The sequence below is a fragment of the Ursus maritimus genome, unplaced genomic scaffold (genome assembly GCF_017311325.1).
Source record: "Ursus maritimus isolate PB19 unplaced genomic scaffold, ASM1731132v1 scaffold_24, whole genome shotgun sequence".
Taxonomy (NCBI): domain Eukaryota; kingdom Metazoa; phylum Chordata; class Mammalia; order Carnivora; family Ursidae; genus Ursus; species Ursus maritimus.
Window position 1 is genome coordinate 18,539,989 of NW_024424897.1, and position 10,320 is coordinate 18,550,308.

General features: G+C 54.9%; 2 protein-coding genes across 7 annotated transcripts in view; one reads left to right on the forward strand and one right to left on the reverse strand.

Annotated features, from left to right (window-relative positions):
• HDAC5 (histone deacetylase 5) overlaps window positions 1-1,740 on the forward strand; it is a 35,777-nt gene extending 34,037 nt beyond the window's left edge. For all 3 annotated transcript variants that reach the window (XM_040640540.1, XM_040640541.1, XM_040640542.1), the window contains 5 exons: window positions 122-240; window positions 741-874; window positions 1,153-1,237; window positions 1,371-1,536; window positions 1,623-1,740. In XM_040640540.1, the coding sequence (XP_040496474.1) occupies window positions 122-240; window positions 741-874; window positions 1,153-1,237; window positions 1,371-1,536; window positions 1,623-1,662 (544 nt within the window). In that variant the 3' untranslated portion in view covers window positions 1,663-1,740. The remainder of the gene's footprint in view (window positions 1-121; window positions 241-740; window positions 875-1,152; window positions 1,238-1,370; window positions 1,537-1,622) is intronic.
• G6PC3 (glucose-6-phosphatase catalytic subunit 3) lies at window positions 149-8,068 on the reverse strand. 4 transcript variants are annotated; one of them, XM_040640544.1, is made up of 6 exons: window positions 7,714-8,059; window positions 5,741-5,847; window positions 5,227-5,317; window positions 4,924-5,042; window positions 4,591-4,732; window positions 149-266 (listed from the first exon to the last, which is right to left on the reverse strand). In XM_040640544.1, the coding sequence occupies exons 1-6, from the start codon at window positions 7,929-7,931 to the stop codon at window positions 221-223; spliced, it is 723 nt and encodes a 240-aa protein (XP_040496478.1). In that variant the 5' UTR covers window positions 7,932-8,059; the 3' UTR covers window positions 149-220. The 4 variants fall into 4 exon arrangements, with proteins under 4 accessions (XP_040496478.1, XP_008691756.2, XP_040496477.1 ...); XM_008693534.2 differs by lacking the exon at window positions 149-266 and adding an exon at window positions 3,693-4,362 and having other exon boundaries at window positions 7,714-8,055; XM_040640543.1 differs by lacking the exons at window positions 149-266; window positions 7,714-8,059 and adding exons at window positions 3,693-4,362; window positions 6,238-6,492.
• Window positions 8,069-10,320: the final 2,252 nt, after the last annotated feature.

The following is a 10,320-nucleotide window of genomic DNA, read 5'->3' on the forward strand; positions in this document are numbered from 1 at the left end:
TGGGAGGGGCAGAAGGCACTCAGTTTGGTGTGGGTGGAGGGGGTTGTCTCTGGGGGGAACAGAGTGAGGTGAGGCCTGGCCTAGCCACCCACCCAGGTCAGCTTGGGCCCTCCTTTTGCAGGACAGTGGTGATGCCCATTGCCCATGAGTTCTCACCTGACGTGGTCCTGGTCTCTGCCGGGTTCGATGCTGTTGAGGGACACCTGTCTCCACTGGGTGGCTACTCTGTCACCGCCAGATGTGAGCTGCTGGGGGATTGAGGAAGGCTGTGGAGCAGTGAGGATGGGGTTGAGTGGGGACACGGAGCAGGAGTAGACTGGTATTGCAGGGAGGGAGGACGGAAGCTGGGGGGCAGGTCCAAAACTTGGAATCATCTTGGCAGGAGCCTCCCACTCTCCCTCTGCCAACCTGGGACCTGGGGGGCAAGCAGGCGGGTGTGGGGTAGCAGAGGGTGTATCTCCTCCCAGAGTCATAGGGATGGAGCCTGTTGATCCCTTGTGTTCCAGGGGTGCTCTTTATGACATATAATTGGCATTTTTTTAAGCCCATCTATTCCGTTTTATCTTTAACGGAGCATTTAGTCCGTTGATACTGGATTTTATTATGGATCTGTATTTGGGCTCAAATCCGCCATCTTACTTTGTGCTATTTGTTCCACCTCTTGTGTTTCTTTTTCTCTCCTTCCTTACCTTCTCTTGATTTTTTTTCTTTCTTTTTCCTCCCTTCACCCATCCCTAAAGGCTTTGGCCACTTGACCAGGCAGCTGATGACGCTGGCAGGGGGCCGGGTGGTGCTGGCCCTGGAGGGAGGCCATGACTTGACCGCCATCTGTGATGCCTCTGAGGCCTGTGTCTCGGCTCTGCTCAGCGTGGAGGTAAAGGGTGCAGGGAGGCACTGGGGCTGAGGGGCCGGGGAGAGGCTAGTAAGGGAGGGCCCTTTTCTTGATCAAGCAGCACTGACCAAGAAGGTGGCAATGTTTTCCCGGGTCCTAAAGACAGCTGCTGGCCGGGGAGGGCTTTCTGACCCAGGGCTCCTCCAGAAAGCTAAGTTCGCCCCTGTCATGGGAGATGTCTGGGGCTGAATGGGGTGGTTAGAGGGCCAGGCACCGCCACCCGCTCCCCACCATAAGCCTTCTCTTCTTTCCCCTGCCAGCTGCAGCCCTTGGACGAGGCAGTCTTGCAACAAAAGCCCAACATCAACGCAGTGGCCACGCTAGAGAAAGTCATCGAGATCCAGAGTGCGTGGGGGACAGGCAGAGAGGCTCAGACCTCAGCGTGCCAAGGGGGCAGAAGCTTATGGGCCTGCCAGGGCTGGGGATGTAGTATGGGGCTTTCTGTCCTCCCTGACCCCTGCCTGCCCCTCGTCCACAGGCAAACACTGGAGCTGCGTCCAGAGGTTCGCCGCTGGTCTTGGCCGTTCCCTGCGGGAGGCCCAGGCGGGTGAGACGGAGGAGGCGGAGACTGTGAGCGCCATGGCCTTGCTGTCGGTGGGGGCCGAGCAGGCCCAGGCTGCTGCAGCCCGGGAGCACAGCCCCAGGTAAGGTTCCTTCCTGACCTCTGCCCGCCCCAAGCCGGTGCCAGTGTCCCCGCCTCAATGCCCCCTCCCTGTGCTTATTCCCACAGGCCGACAGAGGAGCCCATGGAACAGGAGCCTGCCCTGTGACGCCCTGGCCCCCATCCCTCTGGGCTTCATCATTGTGATTTTGTTTATTTTTTCTATTAAAAACAAAAAGTCACACATTCAACAACGTGTGCCGTGTGGGTCTCTCAGCCTTGCCCCCCTGCTCCTCTAAGCTGCCTCAGGCCTCCCCCCCAACTTCCCGCAGCGTGGCCCACGTCTCCATTCTAGAAGTTTGCTCCCCCTGTAAGGTGTGTGTGTGGGGGGTCCCCTTTCCAGCCCCTCCTTCATGTTGTGTCCCGTGCCCACTTTCCTGCATTCTGTCCTTTTCCCCCTTGGAGCCTAGGCCAGCTTGAGGTGGGCATGGGGGCCCAGATAGAACCATCTGGTTTTGGGGTCCCCCCGAGAGGAGGGAACAGGAAGTTCGGTGCCTTGCCTTCAGCTGACTTGGGGGGAAATGCCTTAATTTCACCCTCCTCCCCTCTCCGACCTCAGGGGAAGATCTGGAAGGTTGCTCTACAGTGTAAGATACAGAGTGGAGGGGAGACGGGTTCCCACCCTGTGATTCCCCACCCTTTTCCCTCTTTGTTGTCCTCACCATCTCTGCAAAGACCCCTTTTCCTCCTTTCTCCTGGCCTCAGCACTGAGGGGAAGGCTTGTGCCCTAGGAGGTGGGCCTGTGGTCTGTGGGCAGGGCTGTCTTGCTTCACACTCCTCTGGGCCTGTTTTCCCTTCCCAGGGGCTGGAGAGGGTCAAAGTGTATGGGGAGAGATGGGGCTGGACTCCTGGGTTCTGAGGGACCAGGAGGAGCTGCAGAAGCAGGCCTGCTCTCTGCCTTACTCCGTTGGCTTCCCTGGCCCTCTGCTGGCACAGCCTGGGGAGGGGGAGGTGGTCCCTGCTGGGGGACTCCAGGCTGGTGAGAGCCCCCTTGCTGTTCAGGACCGTATTTCCCCAGCCATCCAGCATGCCATGAGAAGAGTCAGTGGCCCACCTCCCTCCTTGGGCCTTTTACTGTGAAGCCCGGGCATGGTGAGAGTAGGGGTTCTAGAAGGGGCAGGGCCAGAACCCAGGAACCCTGGAATCTGCCCTCAGCTGTAGCTTCCCTTCTCCTGGGCTTCCTTTGCTGGTCACTAGCCCAAGGGAGCTAAGATCAGGAGGGGCTGGACACCACCCTCTCTCTTTCCCAGGAGCCCAGCCTAGCCCTCTGTTTCTGGGGTTGGGGGCTCATAAGTCTTCGAGGGAATGCTGTCTAGCCTGTAAGAAACCAAAGATGGGAAGCGGCTCCCAGGGGGCTGAGTCTTCCTCCCTCCTCCTTCCAACGCCACATATACTTTCTTTCCACCCCATCCTGAGGGCCTCACCAATCTGTTTACATATTTATTATCCTACTGGGGGCCTGAGTAGGGTTGAGGGAGCCAGGAGAGGGGCAGGAGTCCCACCACCACTGGTTCATTGTGTGCTGTGTCTTGTGTATTGTTAGTGTGTTCTAGATCTTCCTGGGGGATGCGGATGGGGCTAGGCCCAGTGTACCAAGCCTCCCCATGCTGAGCCCCAGCTCCGGGCTCTCCCTCTCCCCATGGCTGGTCTGGTTCTCATGTAAACCTACTCCTTGCTTTGTCTCCCTGGATATGGATTTCAGTTAAGTATTTTGTAATCTGTTACATTGTGAGTCCTTATGTAAATAAACTTGTTTCTGGCAGTGCCTTCTGGGGCTGATGTCTCTCTTCTCTGGGTTTCCAAATGGAGTAGAGGTTCTCATTCCCCATCTTGGCCAAAAAAACTGCTCTTCTTTTCTCCAGTCCCTGGACTAGCCAGTTTAGGAAATAAGGGGCTGGGGTGGGAGGGAGTGGAGTCTCTGTCCTCATAGGTTAGAGACGGGGTTTCACCAAATGCAGCCACAGCATCTCATGGGGCCTCTCTTGTGGCCTAGGTGGCGATGCTGGGGAGAGGGCCCAGGTAGAAGGTCTCCGTAGAAACGGGTGGGGGGGGTGCACAACAGGTGGCCTGGCAAGGGTCTCACTGGCGCACACAGGCAAGTTCAGTGGAAATGTGCACATAGGCAAGAAAAGAATCCAGAAGTGTTCAAGGGCTTTATTGGGGCTGCTCTGAGCCCCTCACAGTGTTACGGGAGCCCACTGGTCTTGACGTTGCCTTAGCTCCCTGGGGACTCAGGGCGGGGAAGGCAGGACGACCAGCCTTTCTGGGAAGAGAGAAGGCCCTTCTCTGGGGCTAAGACCAGATGGTGGAACAGTGGGAGACTGAGGATGAGCAGGGCCTGTTGGGAGCTGGAAGGGGATGGGGCTGCCCTCCGGAGTGTGGAGGTCATGGAGTGTTGGCTTTGGGCGGCGGGGGGGAGCAAGTGGCAACAGGAGACACTTGAAGTCAGGAAGAGCGGACGGGTGGTGTTTCCTGGGCACTGAACGTGTGCACGACCCAGGGCACAAGGGCCAGGACGAGGCATGGCCACAGGGTGTACTTGAGGAAATTAAAGATGTAGAAAAGACTGATCTGAGGGGGGTGGCCCAGCCAGTCCAGGGGGCCCAGCAGGCCCATGGCCAGCACAAGGCAGGCTATCTTCTGGCCGTGACCCAGGTATGCCCGCCGTACCTGGGCATAGCAGGGAGAGTGCAGGGCGATGCCCAGACCCAGGGCGGCCCCAGAGTCGCGGCTCAGGGAGGCAAAGGGCCGGCTATCCACGTGCACCCACTCGGGCCGCTCACACCACTTGGAGGCCAGGCTGATGGACCTATGGGGAGGAGGGGTCTTTGCCAGGAAAGACATTCCCCTTGAAGCAAGAGGGCCAATGGCTCTTAGCTCCTTTGGGGTCTACCCCCATGTTCTGCTGTGACCCCAGGAGAGTCTATGTTTGTGAACAGCAAACCTTTTTAGCTACAGCAAACCAGGGACCCAGAAGACTAGGCATGGGCGAAGCAGAACAGGCCCCAGCCTGCCCAAGCTTCAGAGGAGGACTTACCAAGAAAGATCCAGGCCTAGTGTAAAGAGGGTCCAATAGATGAGGCTGGCACCCAGCAAGAGGGCCAGCGAGGTCAATCCGTAGAAACTTAGCTCCCGCTCCATGGGCACCCGGGGGGTCATCAGCCAGCCCAGGACAGCACCTAGGGAAGTGGGGTAACAGCAGCTTCAAGGAGTTTGGGGATATGAGCCCCCTGAGCTATAGGGCAGCATGGCAGAATTGACTGTGCTATGAGGGGGCCGTGGGGTCCGCTGTACAATGGGAAGATCCTACACCGGTCCTCCCACTGCCAGTGGCACCCCCTAGGCCCACCCTGTGGCCCCAGTTGCTCACCGGTTATTAGACCAGCCAACACCTGGTGAGGGAAATGTGCTAAGAGGAAGATCCGGGACAGGCCGACCGCCAGTAGGAAGGTGCAGTAAGCCAGGCTAGGTATCACTCTCACCCAGGGGCTACAGAGAAAAGCAAATGGTTCAGGGGGTGTCCATACACAGCTTGGCTTCCCTCAACACCCAAGCACTTCATGGTTTGACCAAATGCCCAGGGTCCCCAGAACTCCAGCTCCCAGGCTGCCCTGCTGCTGGATCCAGGGCACCATCCCCTCTGTCATCATCGGTAGGCAGTGCCGAGGTGTACCTGTGGGTCCGAGTGGCCAGCTGGGAAGAGACGGCCGTCATGATGGGCCAGAGGGCTGCTCCCGTGATCATGCAGTGTCCAGAAGGGCTGCCTGCCAGGGGATCCAGAAGCTTGAGTTGAGAGGATGAGAGGGGAACTCAGGAGCCCCTGGCGATAGCTGAACACAGCTGTCACTGCACGCCGCCAACTGCCCCCCCCCCCCCGCTGGGGCCCTGAACTGGTCCGTGGCTCTCTCCGCCCTGCAGCCTACTTTACCCCTGCCTGAGGCCACTGCTCTCCAGGCTTCTGCTATGCCCTGTGTCTCCTGGATCTACTCTAAACAACATGGGCAGCTGGTACTCTGACATGGGTGTTCTCCTCCCAGAATTCAACTCAGTCTTCCCAGGCTCTCCTTGTTCTCTGGGTCAGTAACGGAGAGGCTGGGCCTCTGGTTAGGCCACCCCGGCTGAAAAGTACTCTGAAACACTCACCAAACCCTAACCACACTGGGACAGGGAGGTTTGGGGCTTCCCACCTGGACCAGTTTCACAAGAAGAGGGGAACTGGTGAACCTGGGCTGGGGCCTGGCTGTAGTACCCAGACTCATGGACCCACCAAAAGGGCCTGTCTCCAAACAGAAACCTAGAAGAGAACAGATGCAAGACGACATTACATGCACATACAGCCAGAGGAACAGGCGGGGAGCAGAAGGATGCTTCTGGAGGGCCTGCCTGCATGGCGGAGTCAGAAAGGGAGTCCAATTCTGTGCATTACCTTGCAATGATTTTTTTACCTTGCAACAGAACACAAGCTATTTTTTAAGAAGTGATAAGAAGACAGATTGTGAGACACTCTGAAATGCTCATTAGTCCCCCTCTTACCCCTCCGCCGCAGAGCCAGCCCTACTCTTCTCATTCCTAGAACGCCCAGGACCTGCCTCTTTCTTTTCTCTTTTCTTTTGCTCCCAGACCCCCCCTCATGCTCCTGCTTCTCCCTCTCTCCATTTCCCAAATTCCAGCTGCAATTACCTACATGTGAACTCCTTAGACGAGTCTCTCCTGTTTGGAACTGGGACGGGGAAATGGACAAAGGAAACTGAGAAAGAACAAGGAGGACCAAAAGTTCAAAGTCCCCTGGTCTAGCAGATGAGTTTCGCTGGACCCTGGGAAACTGCACACCAAAGAGGCTAGGCCGCTATGGCCAGAAAGAGAAAAAGGTGGGAGAGCAGAAGAGATGCTGCTGGGGAGGGACACGAAAAGGAGCTGCCTCTCCTCACCACCAGGTGCTCCAAACACACTTTGGAAATGAACAGGTGCTTTGTCAAGTGTGGGGGGGGGGCATGGAAAGTCTCTACCCAAGGGGGTGGCCTTCTTGTAGGAAGCAACAGAGGGGGAGGCTCACACAGCTCACAGACTCTGAGCGGAGAGAGAGCACAAAGCAAAGGGCAATTAGGCAAAAAGGAAATGATGAGACCATTGCTTTTCCGTTTTCAGGAGGGATGAAACCCTAGCAGAGAAGAGTGAAGGGGAAGGTAAGTCCTATTTTGTTTTTCAGCAAGTCATTCCAGCCCATTCAAGTGTCTCCTCTGAACTTCCTCCCCCCCCCCCCAAGGCAGGGCATCAGGCAACAGAGGCTGAGGTGAGGGGAGGAGCAGCTCATGCCCAGCGGGAGGCATAGCTCCTCTCTTCACCCAAGAGAGAACAGGTGGCACAAAGAGATAAGCCCTGAGGGCCCCACCCACCTGCCTGGGATTCCGGGCTTCTACGTCTGTGTGAAGAGCCTACTAGTGAATGGAGGAGAAAAGGAAGAAAGTGTTCCCTAGAAGGCAGTGCTTTTCAAGCCTTACTGGGCACTCCAGTCACTCGAGGTCTTTGTTAAAATGCAGATTCTGACTCAGTAGCTCTGGCCTGGGGCCTGAGATCTTGCATTTCCCGCAAGTTTTCAAGCAAGGGCTTCTATGCTGCTGGTCACGGTCCGGGGAACGCTCCCTAATTTTCGAGGCTTCTCTGTCCTTAGCAGCTAGTGTGAAGCCTGGCACAAAGCATGCTTCTTAGCAACTATGTCAAATAAATGAATAACTAGATGAATGAGTGAGCTGAGAAGCAGGACTTTTTGCTACTTAAGCCGCCCTAGATGCTTCTTAAAATACAGATTCCCAACCCCTCCCCTGAAATTTCTGTCAGTGTGTCTGAGATGGGATGAGGTACTCGCATTTTAAAGGCGCCCCTTAGGTGATTTCTCTGATCAGGCCCGTTTGAGAAATACTGGTCTAATGAGTAAGATGGGGACTCTAAGGTCTGAGACCAAGATGCACAATGATGCTCAAAGGAAAAAAGTCAGGGGCCACGGGGTAGGGATGAGGAGGTCTTAAAGCTATGGGTTCAGTGGGGCGGGGTGGTGGGGGAGGTCCGAGCCTTTAAGGCACCTGCTGGGAGAGATTAGGGTTTGCCCAGGATTCAGGGCCCTTGGGGGTGGGGGACCAGGACTCCGAGGGCTTCGCTGTCTCACCACTTGAAGACGAGGTTGAGCCACTCGGTGATGAGGCTGATCCAGAGCACTGCGATGCCCACGCGGCGGGAGGCGTAGTAGGCCGCGGGGAAGTAGAACAGAAAGAGGCTCTTGGGATCGCCCAGAAAGGTGACCCAGAGCCACACGTTCTCCAACCAAGGCAGTTGGTTTTGCAGCGCCTCGGCCATCGCGATGCCCGCGCCCAGCGTGGACTCCATGGCGACCCAGGGGCCGGCCGGGCGGGGATGTGCTCTAAGGCGGAAGCCGAGGAGTCTCGGAGACAAGGAAGCGGCTCCCCACTGCGGTCTAAAGCCCACCTTTCTGAGCCCCAGGCTCCGCCCCCTGCCAGCGGCCGCCACAGGCCCCGCCCCCTTCCCCGCCCCTCGGCAGTCCCAGACTCGCGCGAGCCCGGCCTCTAGCCGGTACCGTTTCCTCCAGTGCTCTTCCCGGGCCTTCCTCTCTACTGGGCAGCGCAGGGGACAAATCTTTGCGAAGGCGTTTCCTCAGAGCCCCACGTGGCCGCTGTTGCCGGCACGTGGGCATTGGGCGCAGAAGCGGCTCCCGCTGCTGTTCCGGGTCAAAGGAAGGACTAACTTGCGGGTCGGCGACGCGCCCGGGGTCCTTGCTTTGCCTCTGCGAAGATGGATGTGTAATCTCCAACGTCAGGATTCCTTCCAGACCAGACCTCTTTTCTCCTGTACCGCTACCCTCCAAAGATATTCTGAGATTTCTTGGAGAGAGGGCTACGGGCACTCCTTCATCAGAAGAGCCAGGCATCACCGGTCGGCGCTGAAGCGGGACCCTAAATTTGCATACACCGCTAATCAGTCCATGCCGTTCTACCCCAGCCCAAGAATCTCCCGCCCGAATTCTTCCGTTATTGATTTGGAAGCTGACAGATAAGCCTCTTAATTTTGAGGAGTCTTCCCTACACACTTGCGAATTCTTACGCGTAGCAATCTAAGTCACACTTCCTCCCACTTCTAAGCTTGCTTTCCCTCCCCCTTCCATTTTCTTGCCTTCCAAAACCCCGCTGGGCAGGTAAACCCTGAGGGTAGTGGCTGGGTTGGTGTGGGAAGAGGAGGGGCGCACACCCACGACAAAATTTGGAATAATCCTCTCGAGGAACACACACAAAAAATAGAAACCTCAGCTATTCTAGGCGAGGTCCTGCCTAGAGGCAGAGTTGGGGTGGGAGGAGACTGTTGATGAGTGACTCTCCAGTTCCTACCTCAAGCAACTTTGTTCTTGGAGAGTTTTCTGATGGGTGGATGAAAATGAGAATGTAAATATGGTTCTTCTTGGAAAGAGATTAATTTCACTAATTAAAAAGATATGGGGAACGGAAGTTGCATATAAATGTCATTTCACTCCCTTGCTAAATATTTTTCAATTGCCCCAAGGAGAAAGCCTACATTTTCTAGGTCTTTCAAAGTTTGCTTAGGCTCTAGCAAGACAACCTTTAGCAGCCTACCCCCACAACTCCATTTCATAGTATTTCTGAACTATTTTATGTTCCTTGAAATCAAGCTCTCTCTCCTTTTAGAGATCTTGCTTGTCCTTTAGGTCTCAGATTTTTTCACTTCCTCCAGGAAGCTTTTCCTAACAGTACCTGGCAGTCACATATATGAAAACCTATAATCACAATGCCATATAAAAAGTGGAGCGGCAGTTACATGTGACTCGTTGTGAGGGTCAGACTTGAAAGTTCTCTGAAAAAACACAACTAAGAGGGAGCAGTGTATTTATTCCTATTATGATGATTGTACTACTATACACCCAACATTAGGAAGTTGATGTCTTTTGCAGGGCAAGGAAATGGTTTTGAATTGTGTTCAGGTTAAGTAGCACCAAGGCTGGCCCTTTGTCTTCCTCTGGACTAGAGAAAGGTCAGCCTATTGTTACTCATGTATGAGGCTCCAGAATTTCTGTGGGGGGAAGGGCAGGTAGGTGGATTAGGGATGGAAATTGGTGATAATAGGGCTTGAAAATGCATCTTGCATGTTAAAACTTTTGTATATCAGATGGACACTAATGGGGGAGGGCCAAAACTCCTGACTCAAGGCCACCTTTGTCACCGCCCTTTGCCTAGCTTCCTAGAGAGGGCAAGATGGGAGATGGGGAAGCCTTGAGTTCCAAAGGTGATGGGAGATCACAGAAGAACCACCATTTATTAAAGACCTACTACATGCCATTCATTTGCACACCTTATCTCACTTAACCTAACTACTCTAGAAGGTATTATTTAATACAGTAGAGCAGTAAACAGCAGGGTCCTTGGAAACAGACCCAGTCCTTTCTGGTTGTGCGACCCGGGTCAAGTTTAGCCTAAGACTTTAGTTTCTTCATCTGTACAATGAAGGTGTTGATTCGTACCCCCAAAAGATTGTTGGGTGTTCAGTAAGTAAAAATACAGAAGAAATAAACATGCAGAATCAGGTTTAGTAATTTGCTCAAGGTCATAGAACTTGGTAAGTGGCAGACCTGGGATTCTGATCCCAGTTTAGCTAACCCTATGGGCAATGTTCTTTCCACTACCACTTTGTAACTGGGTATAATCATTTTGAGCAAGTTACCTTAAGTCCTCTGGGCCTCAGATTCCTCATA